General features: G+C 38.0%; 1 protein-coding gene across 1 annotated transcript in view; it reads left to right on the top strand.

Moving 5' to 3' along the window:
* LOC117987614 (thrombospondin type-1 domain-containing protein 7A-like) overlaps nucleotides 1-23,015 on the top strand; it is an 88,499-nt gene that overhangs the window by 16,886 nt on the left and 48,598 nt on the right. The window contains exon 2 of the mRNA XM_034974649.2: nucleotides 12,175-12,269. Coding sequence (XP_034830540.1) covers nucleotides 12,179-12,269 — 91 coding nt within the window. The 5' untranslated portion in view covers nucleotides 12,175-12,178. The remainder of the gene's footprint in view (nucleotides 1-12,174; nucleotides 12,270-23,015) is intronic.

Genomic DNA, 23,015 nt, shown 5'->3' with positions numbered 1-23,015 from the left:
ATGGCAATCGGGGTGTAAGGCGGGGCACACTTGGTAAGCGTGGGGGTTTTGCGGATGTGTAGGGCGGTCCCCACCCCGTTTGCCATCTCGTCTTGTCGCGTACTATAGCTAGATACCTAATGAAATACATTTTCGCGTACATGGAGGTAGTTGCCTACCTACTTTCAATATTTCAAATAGCTAACTAAAACTTTAAATTAAATTATTTAAGCTTGAATGCAAATCTACACAAACTTTACGAGACTCTAATGGAAGAGCAAATAGCAATCATGATTAATGTCGTTTCAAAGTTGAGCGCAAAGCGGATCACAGGGTACATAGATTAGGGCCCCCGCAGACCACAGACTTCTGACGCGCGATAGTTTAGTCGGGTGCTTAATATGCATGAAGTTGTAGAAATATGCAAATGCAACGGTTATTCTCACATTAAAAAAATGGGTATAGTAAGTAGGTACAGTAAAGGTATAAATAAGAACCTTTAACTTACGTGTTGTGTGCGTTTTAAGCAATTAAATAAGTATCAGCGGGAGACATAGTGAGTAAACCTGCAAGCCTAGAGTTCTGCATAATGTTCTCAGAGGCGTGTGAAGTTTGCCAATTCGTTTGTCACTCCGTCAACATGGCCTATCAGTCAGTTTCAATCCAATACTAAATTATCGACCGACCGTTTCGTCTGTAGTAGTATGCAGGCGATCTTTTAGGTAGGTAAAGCCATTTTCCGAAATTGAGGTTAGGTTTGGTTTGGGTATCACACAATATACCTACCGTCGTTTGTATAGTACTACAGGCTGGTAGTTGTGATAATGAACACGATATGGTGAACTTTCTTTGTTTTTTCCGCGAATTTACCGTGCGCTACTAAACCGCGTGGTACCGCGTTTTCTGTTAAGAAAATTAAGTTATTATTCCCTTTGTTCATTTTAGTTTACTTTTTACACTAAGTACCTAACATAATTTTTGAAATACTTGAAAAGTTCTCTCTTTTGTTTTGAAAATGAAACTAAGTAAGTACCGACTTATGATTTTTTTACGCTTGTTTAAATTTGGTATTAGAACCAAGAGAAACTTACATAATTTTACATTATAATTTTATAATTATAGGAGGAAGGACATAGGCCACTTTTTATACCGAATAATCAAAGAATTCTTACGGGATTTTTAAAAACCTAAATCCACGCGAACGAAGTCGTGGGCATCATCTAGTAATATGTCATAAAATAGAGTTGATATAGGTCAAGTCACTGTCTAGGAGATGATATTCGAGATAGAGTTTGGGAAGCTCACAATACGCGGCCGGAACAATACAGCAATTACCGCGCTCTAGTTGACGCGATAATGACGACAATACCTTCTATTTTGAGCTTTCTTTGTTTAGTTCAGCCTGTTCAGCCCTTTGTGGACTAAAATAAGATACCACTCTAATTAAACAAGAATTAAAAATCTCAAAATACCATTTTTGTGCCAATTTTAGAGGATTTTTTAACGAAGCGTGGTCTAGGATTAGCTATAGCTGTGGCTTTTGTGCCAATTTTAGAGGATTTTTTAACTAAGCGTGGCCAAGGATTAGCTAGCTGGGGCTTTATTACTACCCATACTAGCTGCATGACGCTCGTCTAACTTTGAGAGTCGAGATCTTAGTTAAAATTTTGTAAAATAAAATCTAGCATGAACAAAAGAAATGAACTCTATTAACACATGACAACTAGACATTATTACCAGCTCCTTACGTTTTCCATTTTACGGTTATGAGCAAGGGCGGCAAAAACAAGAGGTTTATTATTGTGTTCATTATTGCAACAACTAGAGCGTAGTATATCTATCCGATTACCCGCATATTTGGGACTCGGCCCAATCTGGTTCACTAACTCGGACTGTGGCTGTGTTCCCACCTACATACATAGCCGCAGCCAGGAATTGATTTCGATGGGGAAGGGAGAGAAAAGGGGGACCGATCCGTTGTTCCGTTCTAACATGATTGAAGGACAAACCACGAAGGATATAGTTAAAGACCTGGAGAGTGACATAGGCTACTATTTATCCTGGAAAATCATAGAGTTCCCACTGGATTTTTAAAACCCTAAATCCACGCGGACGAAGTCGCGAGCATCAGCATTTCAGAAAATTTTATCGGAACGCCGAAAAAAGGCAGTGGTGACTCGTGCCATACTGTAACAATATTTTGAATAAATTTGAATCTGCATAATTAATTTTATTCTAAAAGGGAAATGTGGTTAAATAGCTCCGAACTCAGACAAGGCCTTGTATTGAAAATTAGTTTTCATTCGCTCTCAAAATCGACAGATGTTTTTCATTTTTGTATTCTATGTATATTCAATTTAGTTCAATTCAATAATGTTTCTGTTATATTGTATTTCAATCTATCGGCGATAGACGTCCACTGCTGGAGATAGGTCTCTTGTATGGACACAAGCCACGATCCTGGGCCGCCTGAATCCAGCGGCTCCCTGCGACTCGTTTGATGTCGTATGTCCACTAGTAAGGGATCTTCCAACGCTGTATTTTACGGTGCGAGGTCGCCATTCCAGCTCCATTTTATTATTTAAAGCTGATAACCTAAATGTCGATTTTCATGTGTTTAACTTCAAAAATAAAGGACTTTCATACAACTTTCCCACGCCCATTTCACCCCCTTAGGGAGGGATTTTTCTCAAAACCGTTTTATAGCACTTATCTCTGAAAAGGAACGGTCTCCCGTCCAAATATTTAGTTTGCAGGCTTTACAGTTCCTAAGATTTCACATTCAGTGAATGGTATTTCGATTTCATATACACATGCCGGCAGAATTAGCGGAACACAAAAAAAGGGGCAATATAAAATAGTTAATTTTATTTCTGTACAAATAATAATTAAACATGAAACAACAATGAAATTAACATGTTTTGACATTAATTTGCAACACCAAATTTAAAGTTTAATGGAAAAAAACTAAAGTAAACAAATCCATTTTTCTTAGATCATAATTAAATCACACAAGTATATTTATAATAGTTAGCAAATCTTAAATCCAACTGTGACATTTTGTAATGACTCAAAGCAACGTTAGCTACAAACAGAATTATGACAGCACCTGCTTTAATAATTGCATTTCACGGTTCTGTGTATTTAATGAGTAGTCTGGAAACGTGATAATTTAGCGAAATACGGAGTTTCATTAATTACTAACCGCACTCAGGGAGCGAACAGGCGAATTTAATTAAAGGCAAACATTTTGCGACAATCGCCGACGACGAATTTATAACGAGCGACAGAATCTTCGGCGATTGTGAGTTAGGTACGACTTCCTTATAAGATTAGCGTCGCAAGCAAACGAGCAGATGGGATCACCTGCTATTTTTTTATTATAGCGTCAATACAAATACACACTGTGAAAATTTCGACTCTCTACCTATTACGGTTCATAAGATACAGCTCGCTGACAGACAGATTCTAAAATCTCGTTGGCACCCTTTGCGGAACGGAACTTTAAACATTTTAAAAAAATTTGCAAATCGGTCCAGAAACCTGGAAAAATCGATGTACATTGGACAATGTACATACATTAAAAAAAAGTCGGAAAAAAACAGGGGCCGAATTGAGAACCACCTCCTTTTGGAAGACGGTTAAAAATATAGTTTGCGTCAGTTCGCATGTCGACCTGTCGCGAACTATATTTTTAATGCAATCGGGGTATGAGGCGGGCGGACGCCTCACACACCCGCACGTCACCCACGCTATCCCGCCCCGTGTTAGCGCGGGGGCTGTGCGGGTGTGCGAGGCGTCTCGATCCCGATTGCCATGTCGATTTGTCGTTATATCTTGTATGATGGCACGGAACCCTTCGTGTACGAGTTCGACGCGCACTTGACTGGTTTTTATCATTGATATAAATGACAAGATATGGTCAAGCGAACAAAATTTTTCACGGTTTAGAAACCAAATAAATCAGCGCCACCTCTTAGATGCTAATGAATGACCCGTTTGAAATCCAGACGCCACTGACTGATTTTGCATTGCTGCATTAGCACCAATGAGTCGGTGCCATTTTATTTGTTCAATAACCCTGTCCATACGAAGTAATATATAAGGCAATGGTTTTTAGTTTAATTATCGTTTCAAGCTGGAAAGTCAATTTTTAATACTCTCCCACTCTCCTTTTTACGTTTAGGGTAATATAGAGGCAGTTGTTGCGAAATGCTCTTATCCAATTATTTTGAAACAGGTCCGTGTTTACCCGCCGCTGGTTTGCGGACCATTTTCAGAGCTCGTTTTATTGTCTTATCGCCTGTTTCTTTGTGAATGAGTTTTGTTATGACATTGTTGTGTCGTTTTTTATCAATGTCACGATGGTCACGGTTGCGCTTGACCGCTTTATCCAATTGAATTAAATGTATGGAACGGATAATGCGAACATAAATCATGTTCTACTAGCTGCCCTGGCGAACTTCGTTCCGCCTAACAGTCGATTCAAATTTTTTAAATTTTTCTCTCCGTAAGAACCGTCCTCGTACTTCAAGGAATATTATAAAAAAAGAATTAGCGAAATCGGTTCAGCTGTTCTCGAGATTTGCGATGAGCAACACATTTAGTGATTTATTTTTATATTATTAGAGAAGATAAAGCTGTCAAAATGAGAGATGTACCTATGACTCTAGATATCAAGTTGTAGGTAAAGACGAGTTGTAACTCACAATTTTTTTTTGTTCGGAATGAATTAATGTCAAGTGCGTTACACCAGCTCACGAAACTAGTTAGGGAACTTGTAACAAAAAATCTACGTACCTACCCTATGAATCGCCTATTCTTCTTTGATTTCACGTCACCCATATCCTAATATTTGATAGGTACATCGTCGATTCTGGATCAAATCGAGAATTCCCTCACTCTATTTCACTGGTACTTACCTACTAAGTACATTTAAATCGTTAGCTCTATCTTTCTTAATGGTAAATAATGATGCAGCCTGCAAACATCATTCGCACAAAGGTTCCTTTTATAATGCAGACAAAAAATACGGTCGCATTTTTATTAATTCCCACGAGAGCAAAGCCGCGAGTGGTTAGTAGTTACTAAACAAACATCCACCAACTGTTATTGAAAAGGGTTCGGCATGGTCGCAAAAACAATTCACAAAATATTATATCCAAGTACCATAAGACTGGGGGCACACGATGCGTTGCTGAGCCGCACCGCAAAGATTTCACCGTATCAGTGGGCACACGAGCGGTGCGGCGCCGCAACGTTGTTATGTCCATTTTACCACCGAACCGCAAGACGTCGGGCGAGTTTCCATCCTTATGTCGTCGACATTCCATCTACACGCACGAAACGTTTTGCGTCATCATTCCTCATACGTATGGCTAAGGTTTGGAATACTCTTCCGCGATATGTGTTTCCTACCAATTACAACCCGGGTATCTTTAAAACAAGAGTGAATAGGCATCTTCTAGGTAAACGCGTCCCATCTTAGGCCACATCATCACTTCCCATCAGGTGTGATTGTGGTCAAGCGTATACCTATAATGAATAAAATAAAATAAAATAAAAAATGTCGCAGCGGCGCCGTAGCAGCCTTGGACAGTGTCCTTCCTTGTGACGCATAAACAACTGAGCGGTGCTGCTCCAACGTCGCAACGCATTCCCCCCTGCCCGCCTCGTCTCGGTGGTTGCAAGTCCGGTGCGGCGCCGGAGCGCATCCTGTGACATGCCACAGATATTTCTATGTAAGACGACGCAGCGACACCGCTCCGGCGCCGCAACGCCGCGCCGCCGCAACGCATCGTATGCCCCCGCTCTTAGTTGAATAATATTCCGGTGTTCGCAAACGCGCGCTTAATTCCAGCTGGGACTCGGGACTCGGGACTCACTAATGGTAGTTTAATTAAACTTTGGCTGATAGGGTGCCAAATGATCACGTGGAAGTTGGAACTATCATGCGGGAGTTACGTAAGTTTGCGTATCATCAGATAGGTAAATTATCATGAAATATACCCTACCTAGGTACTACACACACATCTATGTTTACATTTTGTCAAAGCCATTTATTCAAAATCGTTTTGAATATAAATGAATTGTGAAAAGTCCTCATCGATTAATATTGATTTGACCGGACTATAACATAATTTACTAGCTGAGGCCCACGACTTCGTCCGCGTGAAATTAGGTTTTTTAAAAATCCCGTGGGAACTCTTTGATTTTCCGGGATAAAAAGTATAAGCCTATGTCACTCTCCAGGTCTTAAACTATACCCATGCAAAAAATCACGTCGATCCGTTGCTCCGTTGCGACGTGATTGAAGGACAAACCAACAAACCACCAAACAAACACACTTTCGCATTTATAATAGTGATTCGGAATATTTCAAAATATAGTTTATACCCAACGGGAATCTATTGTAGCATTGATAGGCCGACGTATCGGTTTACTCATCGTCATTTTGTTTATTACAGCCCCGGCCTCATCTCACGAGCTTAACTTTAATAATGAACTGGCTGCCATGAAAATTATAATTAACTTTTAAATGAAATATCGAGGTCGTTAATTAAATTAATGTTTGCAGTGTATAACGGCATTAAAAGACAAATAGCGAACAGCTGCGGCATTGATAGGGTAAGCGGTTTTAAATTACCATTTTAAACATTTATATGAAAAAACCGGCCAAGTGCGAGTCAGGCTCGCGCAACGAGGGTTCCGTACTACAGTCATATTTTACCAAAGTGTCTCAGAAAACTTTCAAGAATTTGTTGTCTCTAGTAATTTAATGAGAACAAACAAAAGTTGGGCTAAGAGATATAAGTATGTCCTGTAGCCTGCAAGGAAGGAAAGTACACAGCAATATACATAGGTACTTACTCCAAGACTACACAGTTCTGCATTTAGCAACGCACCCCGGTTCCCGCCCATCCCCTGTAAGCTACCTATGTATACCATTGCTACCAGCCTCAAGCCGCAAGCTATATAGTATGTAGGTACAAGTCCTTTGTAAATTTTCTTTTTGCCCCTCGATGGGACTCAACATTGTAACGTAGGTTGATCAGATAATTAGTTCCAGATTTGTGCTACCGAATTTAACTTAAATCTCAATTTGTTCCGTAGAAAATCTGTTTTTCTCCGTTGTCTGTTACTTAAAGTTTTAAATGAAAAAGAAGTTAAAACTCAGTTTGCATTGAAACAATTTTAACAAGAAACCATTACGTCGCGAAGGTACGCTACTAAATTGCCACGTTTATAATATTTTTATGAAATAAATCTCTTACAGCAGTCAGCGCACGGGTGCCCTTACAATATTTTATCCCTAGTTAATGAGGCCACTGACCCCCGTTTTATATTTCAACATTTTCAACCCATTTTAAAACAAGAGCAACAGGGTTCAACGAACCTTCTATTTTTTAAATAAAATATTTTTTTTACAAAAGCCAGGAGGGCTTTTCATATTTTTGTCTTCTTTTAATGATAATCTAGGATTTAACGAGAGATGAGCGTTGAAAATGTTTGTGACGTATGCGTGATTAATTTAAATGAAAATTATGAAAACGCATGATTGTATTTTACAATATTTTAAAGCAAAGTTATTATGACATTCGTCCACATTAGCTTTATAAAGCTAAAAGCTTTTATACCTTTATTCTGTTAGGATAAAAAATATTAGTTATATTGAAAATGTATATAATAATTTCCTGCGTGTTTGAACATTCATTGAAGATTCTAGAGATTGGTTCTATAATAGAAATGGTAAGTATTGGTTCTTTTCTCACGTTTTGTATCTACTTATTAGTAAAAAGATTTTCTTGACTCGACTAAATGTCGTATCATTGAAAATATCGTACATAAATCTGTGACGCAAATAACCTACCAAAGCAGCCAATAATACCTACTTCAGTGATTTTTATCTCTTACGATCGAGACTCTTTTATGTCTTTGTAAAGAGTTTCTGAATCGAAGGCCGAGGCCCAACGGCGCACAGCATTGTACCGACCGCTGAGAATATTACACAAATCTGAGGCTTACGTTTGAAGAAGAATGCCTTCAAGTTATAAGCAATGGCGGTTATGCGTTTGCTCTTTAATGTCTCCTTATTTATGAAATCATAGATATTGCTACCATATTCTTTTTAACGGCAATTTCAATAATATTCAAATTGTGTAGATTTCTGGAATTAATTGTTTTCGATAAGATTTCGAAAAAGTTAAAATTTTAAAATCATAACTTAGAAACTTGTAGTTTTTCCACTTGACGGGGCTTGACTGTACCTACTTATTTTGTTTTAGCAATGCAATATGAGTTTTATAATACCTCCTTTTTTTACTCTGCACAATCTAAAATAGAGACAGGAACTGATTCACTGACTCATTTACGATGACACAATAATTGTATTATCACTATAACATTAAAATATGGTATCATAATTTTATAACTTGAGATTATGGGCACCAAGCTTACTTGGTGAAACGTGACATTAGCCCTTGTCAGTTTACTTCGTCTAATTAATAATACGACTGTGGTAGGTCAATCTAATAAAATACTTCATTCCGCTCTATCTAATGCCTGGTTCCAACCTTGGTTGGCGTGATCAAACGAATGCCCTGTTTTTATCAAAGAGAACACGACTAAAGAATTCATACAGTTCGCTGGCTTCCTTGTCGAACACAGGTAAAGAATTAATTACTTGCCATTTTAATGAAATCTTTCTTTGTTTCAATACAAAACAGTACTTTTTAAGCTTGTATACAGTTTACTTATTTGTTTGATGTACGTGGAACGCTATTTTCGAAACCACTAAGCCGGCAAGGCTTTAGCACTGATTTTTTTTATTTTTAGGTATCAAGTTGTAAAGTAATTACTTGGTAGCAGTACTTATATGCTAGCATCATATTAAAAAATAGGAATGAATTAAATTCGTCTCTATTTTTAGGAACAAATACTTACTATAAAAAATAGTATGTAGTGAGCAGGACTTCATCCACGTGGATAGATTATTTAAAACCCCAAGGGAACTCTGTAATCTTCCGGAATAGAATATGTGCCTATTTCCTTCTCCAGGGTCAACATCAGCTATTTCTATCGAAAATTTCGCCTAAATCGGTTCAGTGTAGTTAAACTGTGAAAAAGGTAACGGAAGACACACTTTCGTATTGAATTGATTAAATACATCTCGCTCCGCTCTCATAGACCTATAAATTATTACAACTTCTTAGTGATTCAAGCATAGATTAATTATATGGATTCAAGATTGTGTGTGTGTGTGAGCTGTGCCTGTTATTTTTATGTAATTATTGCATACCTAAAAAGTAATAAGAAAAAATCTTTTATACTTTTTTATGTGTAATTTTTTTCTTTGACATTAACATTTTCTTTTGAAATTGTATTCCTCTCAAGAAAGCGAAAGGTCAACAAATTATATAAGAAATATCCATCTTAAATCCACTTATTTTCTTTTGAGCAAAATTATATTTCTCATCTGTGAAGTAACATGACATATCTGTCAGTATAGCGTGACCCATTTCTCAGCCTTTTTCTAACAAACGGATGGTCGTATTGAGATAAAATGTGTCGTCTTGACATGAAAGCCGAGCTTGTGCGGGCGACCGTCGCCCGGTTACATACAATGACCTAGCTGGGAACTGGGGTAACTTTAGAGACTTTCTGCTTTCTCATTTCATCTAGGAGAACGACACATATCTAACTGTTATCTAATTCTATACAAAATTTATAGTATTTGAACAAATTCCTTCTTCCTGAGTGGTAGCTCACGCGTTCGTTTTTCGAATTGGGTTAGTATGGGAATTAGCTAAATTGGCTAAGAACTGGTTTGATGGGCGTTCCAGCTAATATCGAATCAAATTTTTGAGCCCCTGTATCTTTAAAAACTTAGTATTTTTGGAAATCACACAGACACAGGTATTTGTATCGTTGTCTATAAATTTATTTAAGTGTAATTTATTTAATACTAGCTGATGCCCGCGACTTCGTACACGTGTATTTAGGTTTTTAAAAATCCCGTGGGAACTCATCAATTTTCCGGGATGAAAAGTAGCATATGTCCTTCTCCGGGATATAAGCTAACTCTGTACTAAATTTCATCAAAATCGGTTGAACGGTTGGGCCGTGAAAAGCTAGCAGACAGACAGACAGACACACTTTCGCATTTATAATATTAAGTATGGATTTAAACGAGAACTAAACTGCATTTGTATAGAGAACACTAGGGAGTATGGTTAGAGGGATTGGAAAATGTATAGTACGCGACAGGTCGAGATGGCAATCGGGGTATGAGGCGGCGGAACGTCCCGCCCACCCGCACGTCACCCGCGCTATCTCGGACTGGGATAGCGCGAGGGCAGATGTATGGGGCGTCCCCACCCCGTTTGCCATCTCGACCTGTCGCGTACTTTATGTACGTAGGAAGCCATGTATATGGTGTATAGAACAGCTAAATTTCTTTAAAAATTATGTATACTTACCCTTATTTCGAAACCTCCATCAACTCTTACAAAGTTGTAATTGTATAGAATACATAAAAAAGATTCCGACGAATTGAGAACCTCCTCCTTTTTTGAAGTCGGTTAAAAATAGAATAAAGGGAAAGCCTGCGATTCTTACGAACAATAGACGTGGACCGACCAACATCGAGCTCGCTTGATAAATACTGACAAAGACACGTGCAAACTTTTGGGTGGATGGTGGATGTATGAAACGTGGCCTCGAAATTAGAGATGGCCCATTTCACAGGTAGCATGTGAAAAATCACCTGAAAAGTCTTTCATGATGTAACACTGGCTACCTTTTAGAATAGCCTGTGATAAATCACGAAGCAAAATATCACAAAATTTGAAAATTAATTAAGTTCATCGCGCTTTATTTTTAAATTAAGCGTGCGCACGGTGACTGACTAATGTGTGCTAGCGAGTAAAACTGTAAAGTAAAACATCACTGACTCTTTGCTAGCGAGTACACTCGCGTTGCTTCATGTTAGAAAGAGAAAAACATATTTCCTTGAAAACCTACCTGTAAAAATATATCGGCCCTATTGATCTTGGTCACAAATTAACAACGATTGTAAGTGCGAAAATTGAAGAATCACCAGTAATATTACTGTGAAGAAAATGAAATCTTACTAAATGAAAATGATTCAAAAGTAGCAATAATGCCCATCTCTACTCGAAATTATTACGCTCTCGTAAGCGCTCCGAATATTCGGAATTAGCTAACTTTTTGCGGACGTTGACAGAATTCGGGAAGTCTCTATTGGATGTTGAATACATTCTCTCTGTGTTGAATATTTAGCCAAGTATGTAATATAATTATTATTGGAATATTTACTTTGCAAACTGCGTTACAATTTATAATTTGTTATACGCTTTCCAGTAAGCGCTGGGTATAGACTAAGTGCCGCAGTTTTTTGGTACCTAGTCAAATGAATCGACCACTAATTTAGTACTAACTAACTACTAATGAGGAGATCCGCAGGAGAACCAAGGTCACTGACATAGCCCAAACTGAAGTGAAGCAAGCTGAAGTGGCAGTGGGCAGGTCATGCCTGTCGTAGAGGCGATGACCGTTGGAGCCGGAAAGTCTTTGAGTGGAGACCGCGTTTAAGCAAGCGTAGTGTGGGACGCCCTCCAGCACGATGGACCGACGATATAAAAAGGCTGGCGGGAAGTGGCTGGATGAGGAAGGCTGAGGACCGGGTGTGGTGGCGCTCTTTAGGGAAGGCATATGTCCAACAGTGGACATCCACAGGCTGATGATGATGATGATGATGATGCGGCAGTTTTTTGATACCTAGTCAAATTAATCGACCACTAATTTAGTAAGTTTAGTTTGGTTAAGTTTGGGCAATCTTAAGCACAATTTTTCGGAGTTACTTATACGCGTTTTAAGTAATTAAATAAAACTTGCTTTTACAGTGCATGAAAACATCGTGAGGAAATCCGTATGCTTGAGAGCTCTCCAGAATGTTCTCAAACGTATGTGAAGTCTGCCAACCCGTATTTGGCCAGCGTTTCGGACTATGGTCTATGATATGGCCTAGAGTCTAAATCCTTCTCATTCTGAGAGGAGACCCGTGTCCAACAATAGGCAGGCTGAGATAACGAAGGAAAACTGACTCTATTTTTTGTAAATCCTAGGCAAAGTGAAAAAAATCGCCCAATATAACCAAGTACAAATCTTTTGCAGAACGATGTACGCGCTGTGGCTACTGCTGCTGCTGGTGGTAGCCAGTGCTGCAGACGAGGCCTCCGACCCCCAGGGTCTTCAGGAGTCTACAGCAGGTACGTACCTGATGAATAAAACGTTGAAGACATAATATAATACTTTTGCGCATCATGACTTTTCACTCGCATTTTGAAACTGTTCAGAGCTGAAAATAGGATACAACTCTTCACCTCATAATCATGGTGTATAGGGAGATGAGGAACCAGAGAGGGAGGAATTTGGGAAGTAGCCAGTGAGAAGAAAATTAAGACTAAGTTTAGTCCTAGCGTCGATAGCCTATTAGTTAAAACGTTTACCTCCTAACGCAAAACTCAACAATGGTAAACTTTATCTAAGTTGTAAAAAACATACTTTCTAAAACAAATGGAAAGAGCTAGATTTACGATTTTTCAAGTTCGTACATCTAGCTTTTCCTGTTTATTTTTTTTTTTTTTATTTTTTTTTATTTATTAAATTAACTAACGGCTACTTACACTAATACATTTTTAAAAAAACTTAATTCTGAAAATATTACTTACTAAGTGCAGTCGCCAATTATAAGTTAATACAACATTTACAAACATATGTGACAAAATAAAAAACAAACATCAATAAGATTAAAGATAATACTTCCTACTCAAGACTTCCAATATGCAAAGATCTTTTCCCGAAACTTATATAAAGAGTCAGAATTAATGTCAATGACAGAGCTGTGGTGGTTAAGAGTTTTACATAATCTAGAGACAGGAGAATTGGCGCCAAGGACAGTTCTACACAACGGTGGACAAAGTGGTGTAATGGGTTTACGTGGATAATGGACAGGAACCTTAAATTTGAAGCTGCTCAATAGTTGAGGACAGTCGATCTTAGCATTAAAAATTTTATACAAGAATTGCAGATCTAAAAGTTCCCTACGTTTTTCTAACGAATACATTTGGAAATAAGACAATCTTTCTTTATATGCAAAATTTCTACTACCTTTTCCAACACTAGTAGCTAGGTGCCAAAGGAATCTTTTTTGGATGCGTTCAAGTCTCAAAATATGTGTTGCATAGTGAGGTCTCCAGACCACTGAACCATATTCCACGATACTCCTGACTAAGTTATTGTAGAGAAGCTTTTTTGTGCGAATATTTTTAAATACTTTAGCATTTCTAATAACAAAACCAAGCATCCTCGACGCTCGTTTAGTAATATATTCAATATGTGGGACAAATGTCAACTTTTGGTCATATACTACTCCCAAATCTCTTATAGTCTCCAATTCGTCTAATTTATGCCCGTCTATGTGGTAGTCAAAGTTAACAGATTTTAATTTCCTTGTATATTTGATATAAAAGCATTTCTTTTTATTATTTTAGAGACTAGTCTCTTTAGAACATTTATTTCCGACATCTAAGTATGTCGAACTAACTATGTCTTGTAGTCTAAATTTTCGTTTCACATTAACCACACCAAAACACATTTATGAAGTAGAGGGAAAACTGAACCATTGCCGCTACATTGCCATTCACAGTTTATTTACCAATATAAAATAACTTCACATTTTTTCAAGTAGGTACATCAATGATTCGATTCCTGGTATGATTTTTTTAAAAATCTTTATTACTTAGTTTTTTTAGTTTTTATTTTCTTTAAATTCGACGACATGGTTCGAGATATAATTTGTCTAACTCTAATAGTTAAAATATTCGCTTCACTGATCGTATATCAAACTAGCTTATGCTCGCGACTTCGTCCGCGTGGACAAACCTCTATTTTACCGCCTTACGGGTTGAATTGTCAAAAATCCTTTCTTAGCGGATGCCTACGTCATAATAGCTATCTGCATTCTGCATGCCAAATTTCAGACTGATTCGTCCAGTAGTTTGAGCTGTGCGCTGATAGATCAGTCAATCAGTCAGCCAGTCAGTCACCTTTTCCTTTTATATATTTAGATAAAATATATTGTACAAGTAGATAGCAAAAGAACTCCTTTTAAAAAAAAAACAATAATCTACTTTGGAGCGCTGATGACGCGGATTCGTAATATTATGGATGAAAATGTCGTAAATTACAAAGGATAACTTTTTTAGGCTCAGAACTCACAAAAGACTTTTTTAATTACTTTTAAAACATATTTGAACTTACCTAGCTTATCGGGACAAACCGAAGGCCTTGTTATTATTAAAAAGTTCGCCTAAAGCAAGTTATTACAGACACAACCATTTTTCTTTTATCAGAAATAAAAAAGTTTAATCACACTTGGCTACATCATTAAGCCTTCAATCTAGTTTCGCCAAATTATAATTCGTTTTCCACGTTTAATGAGATTTGGCGGGCTCTCGATCTTCCGTCAGATATCGTTAAAGCAAGGTAATAACTTCTAAAAGCTTAGTAGGTTTACGATTTTACTTACCAACGTTGATAGAATTCGATCGTCACAACACTTCATATTAAAATTTTAAATTTCAATCTGTGCATATCTACAGCCAGTGCCCTAAGTGGTAACGTGTCGATATTAAAATCGGTATTACTGAATTCTACACTTTAAACAAAGGACCTTTAGATCAATTTTACAGGAGCGTAATTGTGTTTCGTATCGACGACGTTCAGTCAGTGGCTCTACCGCGGTTGTTTGACAGCTACAATGTCACGATCGCAATCATCTCTGATTGGTTAATGCTCGCTCACTATTGGCCACAATGCATTGTTGCAACAAGAATCGCACAAATTCAGCCAATCAGAACAATTGAGATTGTAATAATGATTGATGCAGGTTTTAGACACTCGCCCTACTGATGTATGGTCAGCAACAATGCTAGGTTTGCACACACCAGTACAAGCGACTATGGACAGGTGCATACCTAGCTTTGTTGTTGACTGTACATACTACCTGGTTAAATAAAAAGTATGTAATACTAGCTGATGCCCGCGACTTCGTACGCGTGGATTTAGGTTCTTAAAAATTCTGTGGGAACTCTTAAAAAATTTCCGGGATAAAAAGTAGCCTATGTCTTTCCCCGGGTTACAAGCTACCTTTGTACCAAATTTCGTCAAAGTCGGTTGAACGGTTGAGCCGTGAAAAGCTAGCAGACAGACAGACAGACACACTTTCGCATTTATAATATTAGTATGGATGAAAGTTTACATCTCACCAACCTGGATAGAATTCGAAAGTCGAAATAAAATAAAGCCTAAAGTAAAGTGGACTTAAATGCCTTGCTATGAAGTCGAAAATTCAATACCACCGATTTTCACTGCGCTACGATTCCGTTCCAATGCTGGTTGTAGATGTATAGACAAAGTTGAGCTTTAAAACAAGGCTATTGAGGTCCATTTTACTTTTATATTGAAGTATTTCGATGGTCGAATTTTATCAACGTATGGTAATATGTTGTATCTATACTTCTATACTAATATTATAAAAAGGTAAAGTTGGTAAGTTTGTGTGTTGGGTGTAATCTCTGGAACTACTGAACCGATTTTCAAAATTCGTTCACCAGTAGAAAGCTACATTATTCTTGAGTAATATGGGCTACTTATATTTTATTAGAGATCCGTACAAATTCGTGCGAAGCCGGGGCGAGTCGCTAGTCTTATACTAAGCCTTAACGGCAAAAGCGGTTTTATGATTAATCAAGGTTTATGTTTCAGAATAATGATCGCACTTCAGTAGCTCGTAAGGGGTATACTGTAATATCGATAAATTCGTTTCAAATCGTCCGTTGCTTACTTTCTTAATTTAAACTGGTGTTTGCCTTTCTATGTATTTAGACTTGGTATTTAGGTTGTTTGGACGGACCTACGGAATATGGACGATACTGTGAGGAACGATATTATCATGATATGACCATACTAAATGACAGGCTCAGAAAAGTTAAGTGATAGTGGAAAGTCACCCTTATACTCTTCCGACCCTTCAAAATTCATTAAAAACGTATTACGTACGTAGGAAGTAGGAACACAAGTCACAGCGCAATCTCAAAGTAAATGTCAGGGACGAGTAAGTATTAAAAATACATAATATAAAACCATGTGCAGTGCAGTGTTTTATATATAAAGCACTCGGCGCATCCCCGATAAAAAGTTTAATTACCCGTAGCACCGTAGCTCGTAGAGCTCTACGAGCGTAGCTTCGTAGCTTTTCCGTAGTGGCAACACGCTTTGAAGTGACGTCGTTACTTTTTAATATGTCAAAGGATTGGAGAAACGTGTGCTTTTAAGAATTTTCAATAACAAAGTTTATATGAAAACGAATACATAAATAAGTTCCTGTCCTGTACCTACATGTATTCTATATCAAAGTGAGTAATAACAAGTTACTGGTATGACAGTAGAAGACTTTTAGCAGGTGATCAATTGATCATCTATCCATCCATAAACAACGAACACGCACCGCTCGAACGGTCGCGTATATGACAAAGAAAGGTTCTAATTGCAGTTCGCTGTGCAGGTGCAGACTGCAGTGGCAACATAGTGGTCGGTCTCTAATTATTTTATTAACGGAACCCTAATACTTTTCCTAAAAAGAGCCTAAGTTACTCCTTATACCTTAAAAGTCTTTTCAAAAACAGTCCAGCTGTTTCAGAGATCAATCGGAATAAACAGATTAGAGTTTTTTTTGTTTGATTTTTTTTAAATACTCGTTACTTTCATATACAAACCATTTAGTAAAACGCTGTTATGTTGACATTACAAACAGACACATCAATTTTATTTATTTTTATATCATATGTAGATGTAAAGATTAGTTTAACGCTAAGTTTAATATTCTTACCATCAGTTGAAATCATAGTAAAGTAAAAACTAACAACTAGGAAAGAAAATAGAACTAAAAGGCGAAAAGCGGACAATAATTTTTATAGGCTAAAGGAGCAAATTTTTCCAATTGTTATATTCTAGTTAAGAAGTAGTTGTTTACGCAAACATTCTGAAAATGTATTGCTACAACTCAAGGTATTCCGAAAAGTTTTATGGAGCGGCAAATTCGCTTGTAGAAGGCGTTTTTGTAGAACCCTTAATGGAGAGCGCTGACTGAGCAAATTTACTCTACCTATGCGAGCTTTTTTGTTTCCGCGCTCTAACCAAACCATGCAAATAGAACTATTATGAGATGCAGATATAACTAACATAATGCTAAGAAAGGGTTTTGACAATTCAAACCCTGAGGGGGTAAAATAGGTGTTTGAAATATGTGTAGTCCACGCAGACGAAGTCACGGGAATAAATAAGTTAGTATGATATAAAAAGAAAAACTGCCTGACTGGCTGACTGATCTATCAACGCACAGCTCAAACTACTGGACTGAGGGCCTTAGGTAGGTTTAACCACAAGTCTACTATCGAGTATGTGCCGTCTGTGATGGTGCAGGTGTTTTTCAAACAAAAGCCTAATTCTTCTACCAATAAAAAATAACATTTTACTTATTCTCTCTGCTAATGTATCAATCAATGTCGCAAGGCTTACACCTATCAGTGTGGGCTTACCTACCCCTATCGAACATTTATTTGATCTCGTATTTTGAAGTACCAATATCAATATCACTACATTGATGTCGAATAATAATTTACTCTCAGACTGGGTCGGGTAATCCTCACAATAATTTCCCTCGTGTCCCCCCAAAGCCCGGGGGTAACTTATACTTCCTCTTCCGTCTCCTAACGAAACCTGACCCCTTTTCTCTGTCGGTTTACGTTTGTTTTGGAAATGTAGTACTTTATTTTAAGGGTGTAAGGTGTATTTGCTGGTATTAGAAGCACAATTTTCGTAGACAAAATGGTTTATTTTATGGATTTTAGCTTAGCGTCTCTACGTTTGCCATGTTTTATTAAAATTGTTTGATTTAAGCCTTACTTATACTTTTACATTATGTAATGGAATTGCCCATACGGAAATATCAATTTTATAAACACACCACGCACTTGGCAATAATTGGACTTAAATGGTGCTTTAAAAGCACCACTTAAGTCCAATTATTTGTGGGCATAAAAGGTTGTGGGCACAGCCAACCACATTATATCGATCATGAGCGAGTATGAACTCGCTCATGATCGATATAATGCATTCCTATAAAGGAGATGTTCACAAAATATAAGAACGCTTTGACCAATATTTTGTACAGTTCCACGTGGGCAAAGCCGTGGGGCAAACACCGAACACGATAACTGTACGTCATAAGTTTATTAGGGTTATGGGCATGCCCATCGTGCCCACCACGGTGAATCCGTGCTTGTCGTTCCAAAAGTTTATAACAGGCAAAACACTGCATTTAATTCGATTTTCCTCGAAATGTCCGTTCGTTTGTGACCCGTGACTTTTATACGTCTGCTATTGCAAGTAACGGTCGAGTATTAAAAAAACAATTCAACTGAGCCCGCAGGGAACTGGAAATAAAATCTATCCCGGGATAAAAGCGATCCCATGTTTTCCATGACCCGAGCCCATTTTGCTTTCGCTCCGCTGTTGGTGTTATTGGAGTACGCTGCAATAAAAACATTATCATATCTGGAGCGGCCATTTGCAGTGTTGTTTTTACGCAATTCTACGTTTTTATATTAAAATCTATATAATAGAACTAGCTTATGTCCACGACTTCATCTACGTGGACTATACAAATTTCCAACCCCTGTTTCAGCGTTGATAGATCAGTCAGTCAGTCATTCAGCTTTTCTTTTTATATTATACTAGCTTGTTTATTCCAGTAACTTTGTCCGTGTGGACTACACAAATTTCAAACCCCTGTTTTACCCCCTGTTTTATGAATATGCCTCTTAAAGGAAAACTTACAGCTGTAATTGCAGCCTAATATTCAAATATAATAAGACGCCAATTCTGCGATAACATTACATATTATTATAGATTTATGTAGAGCACTGGTGGGCATACATAGATATATTATATAGAGCCGATAGCAAGCCGGTAATCTGCTTAAACCAATCCGCTTACTGGTTCATATGTAGGGGAGCGGGGTATTAACAGTACACTTCACAACTTCACAGCCGATGGGGAACAAAAAGCCTATTTGATTGGAAGCGTGCTCGTTTATAGTTTAATAAAAATTTGTTGATGTTTTTATTTACAAATCGTTATACCTATAACTCGCCTGGGCAACGCGGCGGGAAGCTTTGAGATGTTTTATCGTCCAAAATTCATAAGTGCTTGAAGACCAAAACCGACATAGCTCATCGGGTTATGAACCCGAAGTGACAATTACAGGGCACTTAGTTCGAAAACCGATAGACATTGGGGTCCGCAGCCCATGCGGCTCGCAAACTCCTTTGCATGTAGTTCGAAACCAGTCGGGTATACTCCTACAAATCACATAGTTCAGTCTTAAGGCTTAAAAATAGGCCACAACTGTACTTGCGGAAAAGATCCAACGAAAACAGCCACCGGCTACAGTGTCAGAATTTTACCCGTCAATCAGGCATACCTCGTGCGCGAGGCCAGGCCACAAGTGCCGTTCTGTCACTTTTCGTCGCATCAGCGTGGTCTGCGTGGGCGTCATATAATATGCTTGAAATACTCTTAAACCCAGTTAAATATTTAGGTATTTCATCAATAATAAAGTCGTAATAATATCTTAGTAAAAGAAAGTAACAGTAGACAGAGAAGCACTTATATCTATAAGAGATTCAAAGCTATTTTGTTGCTTGTCTTGTGAATTATTCATTCATTCATTTTATTCAAAAATCAAACAAAAAAACATAACATGCGCGTATCGTCATGTTTAAAATTGAATTCGAAACAAAAAAATAGCAATACATTTTTATATCAAAGTCCATCTTTCACGTCCCGATATAAATATTTTTCACAAATATATGGGCGTGCACAGGCACCAGGCACATATAAATTCCAAATCGATGGCGCATTTTTGGAATAGTGCCAAGTGGGTAGATTTTTAAATGGCGGTTTGACGGCTTCCGGCGGAAACCAAGGAAATGAAGAGGCTGCCACGGCCGCACCCGCGACTTCCGACATGCCGGTTATTGTTTAGGTAAGTCTAAATATAACTTGAAATTGCCGAAATGAAGTTCAGTTTGTATGAAAAATACCTACAGCTTATTTCCTGCAAAGGTTCTTTTCAATATCCGTGTTCTTATTGAATCCATATGCTATGTACCTATTCCACTTGGTCAACTTCAAAAGCAATTGTCAAAGTTTATTTTAGTAAAAAAATATTTTTATCTATTCTTGTTGAAAGAACATTAAAAATTTAGAAGGACGTGCACGTCTTTCAATTTAATTGAATTTACCAGTCAATTCCATGTAGATATATAGGTATACCTTTGATATCATTAGAAAAAAACAACAAATGAAAACAAATTTCGGGAGAAATTGATTTCATTCACACCTTAACGGCTCCCGATAACTTCTTGACGATGTGGTGTTCCTATGTATAATAATAACCAATGACCAACGCGAAACATTATAAGCATTTATTAGTGAAATACAAAAATTTTATGCATTTCGATAATGTGTGTTCATAAAATACAGTAAATCCCACTCAATTTATTTTCAGACAAGTTTTCAGTTATTAGCTAATGGCGAACTCTATGTAGCTAACATACAATGTAAAGTAAGTACCTCTTCAATATACGGCCTAATCGATTGACCTAAATAATGCCTACTCCCAGCGGGCAGGTACGTAGGTAATAAACATAATATTCAAATGGGAACCGCATTTAAAATCGACGACGTGTGTTTGCTTTCTGCTTTACTGCGTTAAATATAAAGTTGCATACAGACACGCGACCGCTGCGCGTTTTGAACTGCTTACCTTGAGTCACTCATAGTGAGCAATATAGGTAGGTACATTACTGTTAGAACAGACTGAGCAGCCTTTGATTAGAAATAGACACTGCCATATCACTGTTCAGTTTGCACGGTGCGAAACGAACCGCCCAACTTGCTCTGCACATGCGAGCTGAGCGGCTCAAGAAGCGCTCTGCTCCCAGGTGTGGACCTTCCTTTAAAGCGCATTTATTTGACGCAAATTTGTTCGCGCCATAGATCTAGTATATTCGCACCTGTACAACACGAGGTGTCTACTGTCTACAGATCGTGCTACAGACGGCGCGCTTATAGCAAAATAATCTCTATTTGTTTAGCAACTACGTCTTAAATCAAATTACTTTGTACTGACTGGAGCGGGGGTTACTCTGGTTCTTCTACAGATCGCCTCGTTTCTGATTTGGCGCAAGAATCCAAGCTCATGTCTTGAGAGTTGAGATCCGTACTGTTAAAAGTTACGATCCCTTCGTGTATGAGTCCGACTCGCACTTAGTACATAGGTAGGTAGGTACCTAAATAAACAAAATTCAACTCAACAACGAGCAACGAGTAGCCGCGCATGACGTAAGCTATTGCGACGTTGCCGCAGCGACGGTGTACCTATAGTTGCGACTTGCGGTTATCTCTTTTATACGGGTTAATCAGTGGCTCTACCGCGGTTGTTTGACAGCTACAATGTCACGATCGCAATCATCTCTGATTGGTTAATGCTCTGGGGTTTTACGTCTAACCGGTTAACCTTTTAAGCGGATTAATTGGTCCTTGGTTTAAACTATAGGTAAATAAAGTTCACAATCGCCACAAAAGAACACGACAGTGCGACGAACTTAAGCGGTTACCGCACGGTAGTCGCTCAAGTTCGTCGCACTGTCAATTCATAGCCTTACAATTTGCGTGCAATTAGTTCAATTAATCATGGAAGTAGTAAATCATTAGCATGCACTAAGCGGTAGGTAGATGCAATTAAATTAAATGGCACCTCTAACTTTTCCGACTCTCAAACGGTGAACGATGAGACATCGTGAGGAAACTTATGCTGAAATCTATAGAGAGTGAAGCGACTTTGCTCAGACTTAAGACACTGTTAAAACGAGACATCTGTCTCTTTTTAACTAAGACTTCAGTCTGAGAAAAGTCAAAGTACGATCTATAAATTTCAGCCTTACATGCCTGAGAGCTCTCTATAATATATAGTAAGTATGTAGTAGTAGGCAGTACTAGCAAATAGATACGCGTAAATAAATAAAAAACAGACAGACAAATACAGACTAAAAGACCGTATTCGAACGTCAACAAAAATGCTTTTCAATATTTTCCAGTCCTTCCAAAAAGGGGTTCCAAACTTTTGCTTGATGAAAATTCCGAACAAAATAAAGTAAACAAAACCATATTCAAACTCGGCTCGGCAATCGATTAGAGGGCGTTGGGACCTTGGGATCTTAGTACAAGTTTTCGCATCTCAATAATGTTGATATTTCGAGCCTCCGCCTATAGAGTGATCCTTCAACGTTCCAAGTATATGTAGGTGTTTAATTGTTTTCAAGTCGTTTATCCAGCACTATATATAGAGCATTTTGGGTTTTACAACTTTGTATGGGTGAAGTCCAACCCAACTAGTGGAGCATTAGGTCCATTCACAGGGTCCATTTTACCCAGACCGTCAACAATCCATCTACATTCTACAGTGTAGGAAGCGGTACCTATGTATCACCATTCCTCTTGGCTAGCGCTTAGCTGACCCTTCGAATATCTGTGTTTCCTACCAACTTTACATTTATCTTGGTAAGTAGATATCTCTAAGCAAATGGACAGCGGTAATCAGGGCTTTGATGAAACAACATAAAAACTCTTAAGTGGGTACTAAATCGTTTGGTGGCACGACTTTGCCGGTACATTTTTGAAAACCTGTACACGCTCCCCCACCAGTGAAAGGGTCGTCAATAATAACCTTTTCTTTCTTTTTAGCATCTAATCTTCACAATCCAAGAGGTCCCCACGACGCTCGAGTAATTTAGTCCCTATTTAGCCTCTTTGGCTCCCCTAGCATT

The sequence above is a fragment of the Maniola hyperantus genome, chromosome 13 (assembly GCF_902806685.2).
Source record: "Maniola hyperantus chromosome 13, iAphHyp1.2, whole genome shotgun sequence".
Lineage (NCBI taxonomy): Eukaryota > Metazoa > Arthropoda > Insecta > Lepidoptera > Nymphalidae > Maniola > Maniola hyperantus.
Note: the sequence above shows the minus strand (reverse complement) of the source record. Positions and strands in the feature narration are given on the sequence as shown.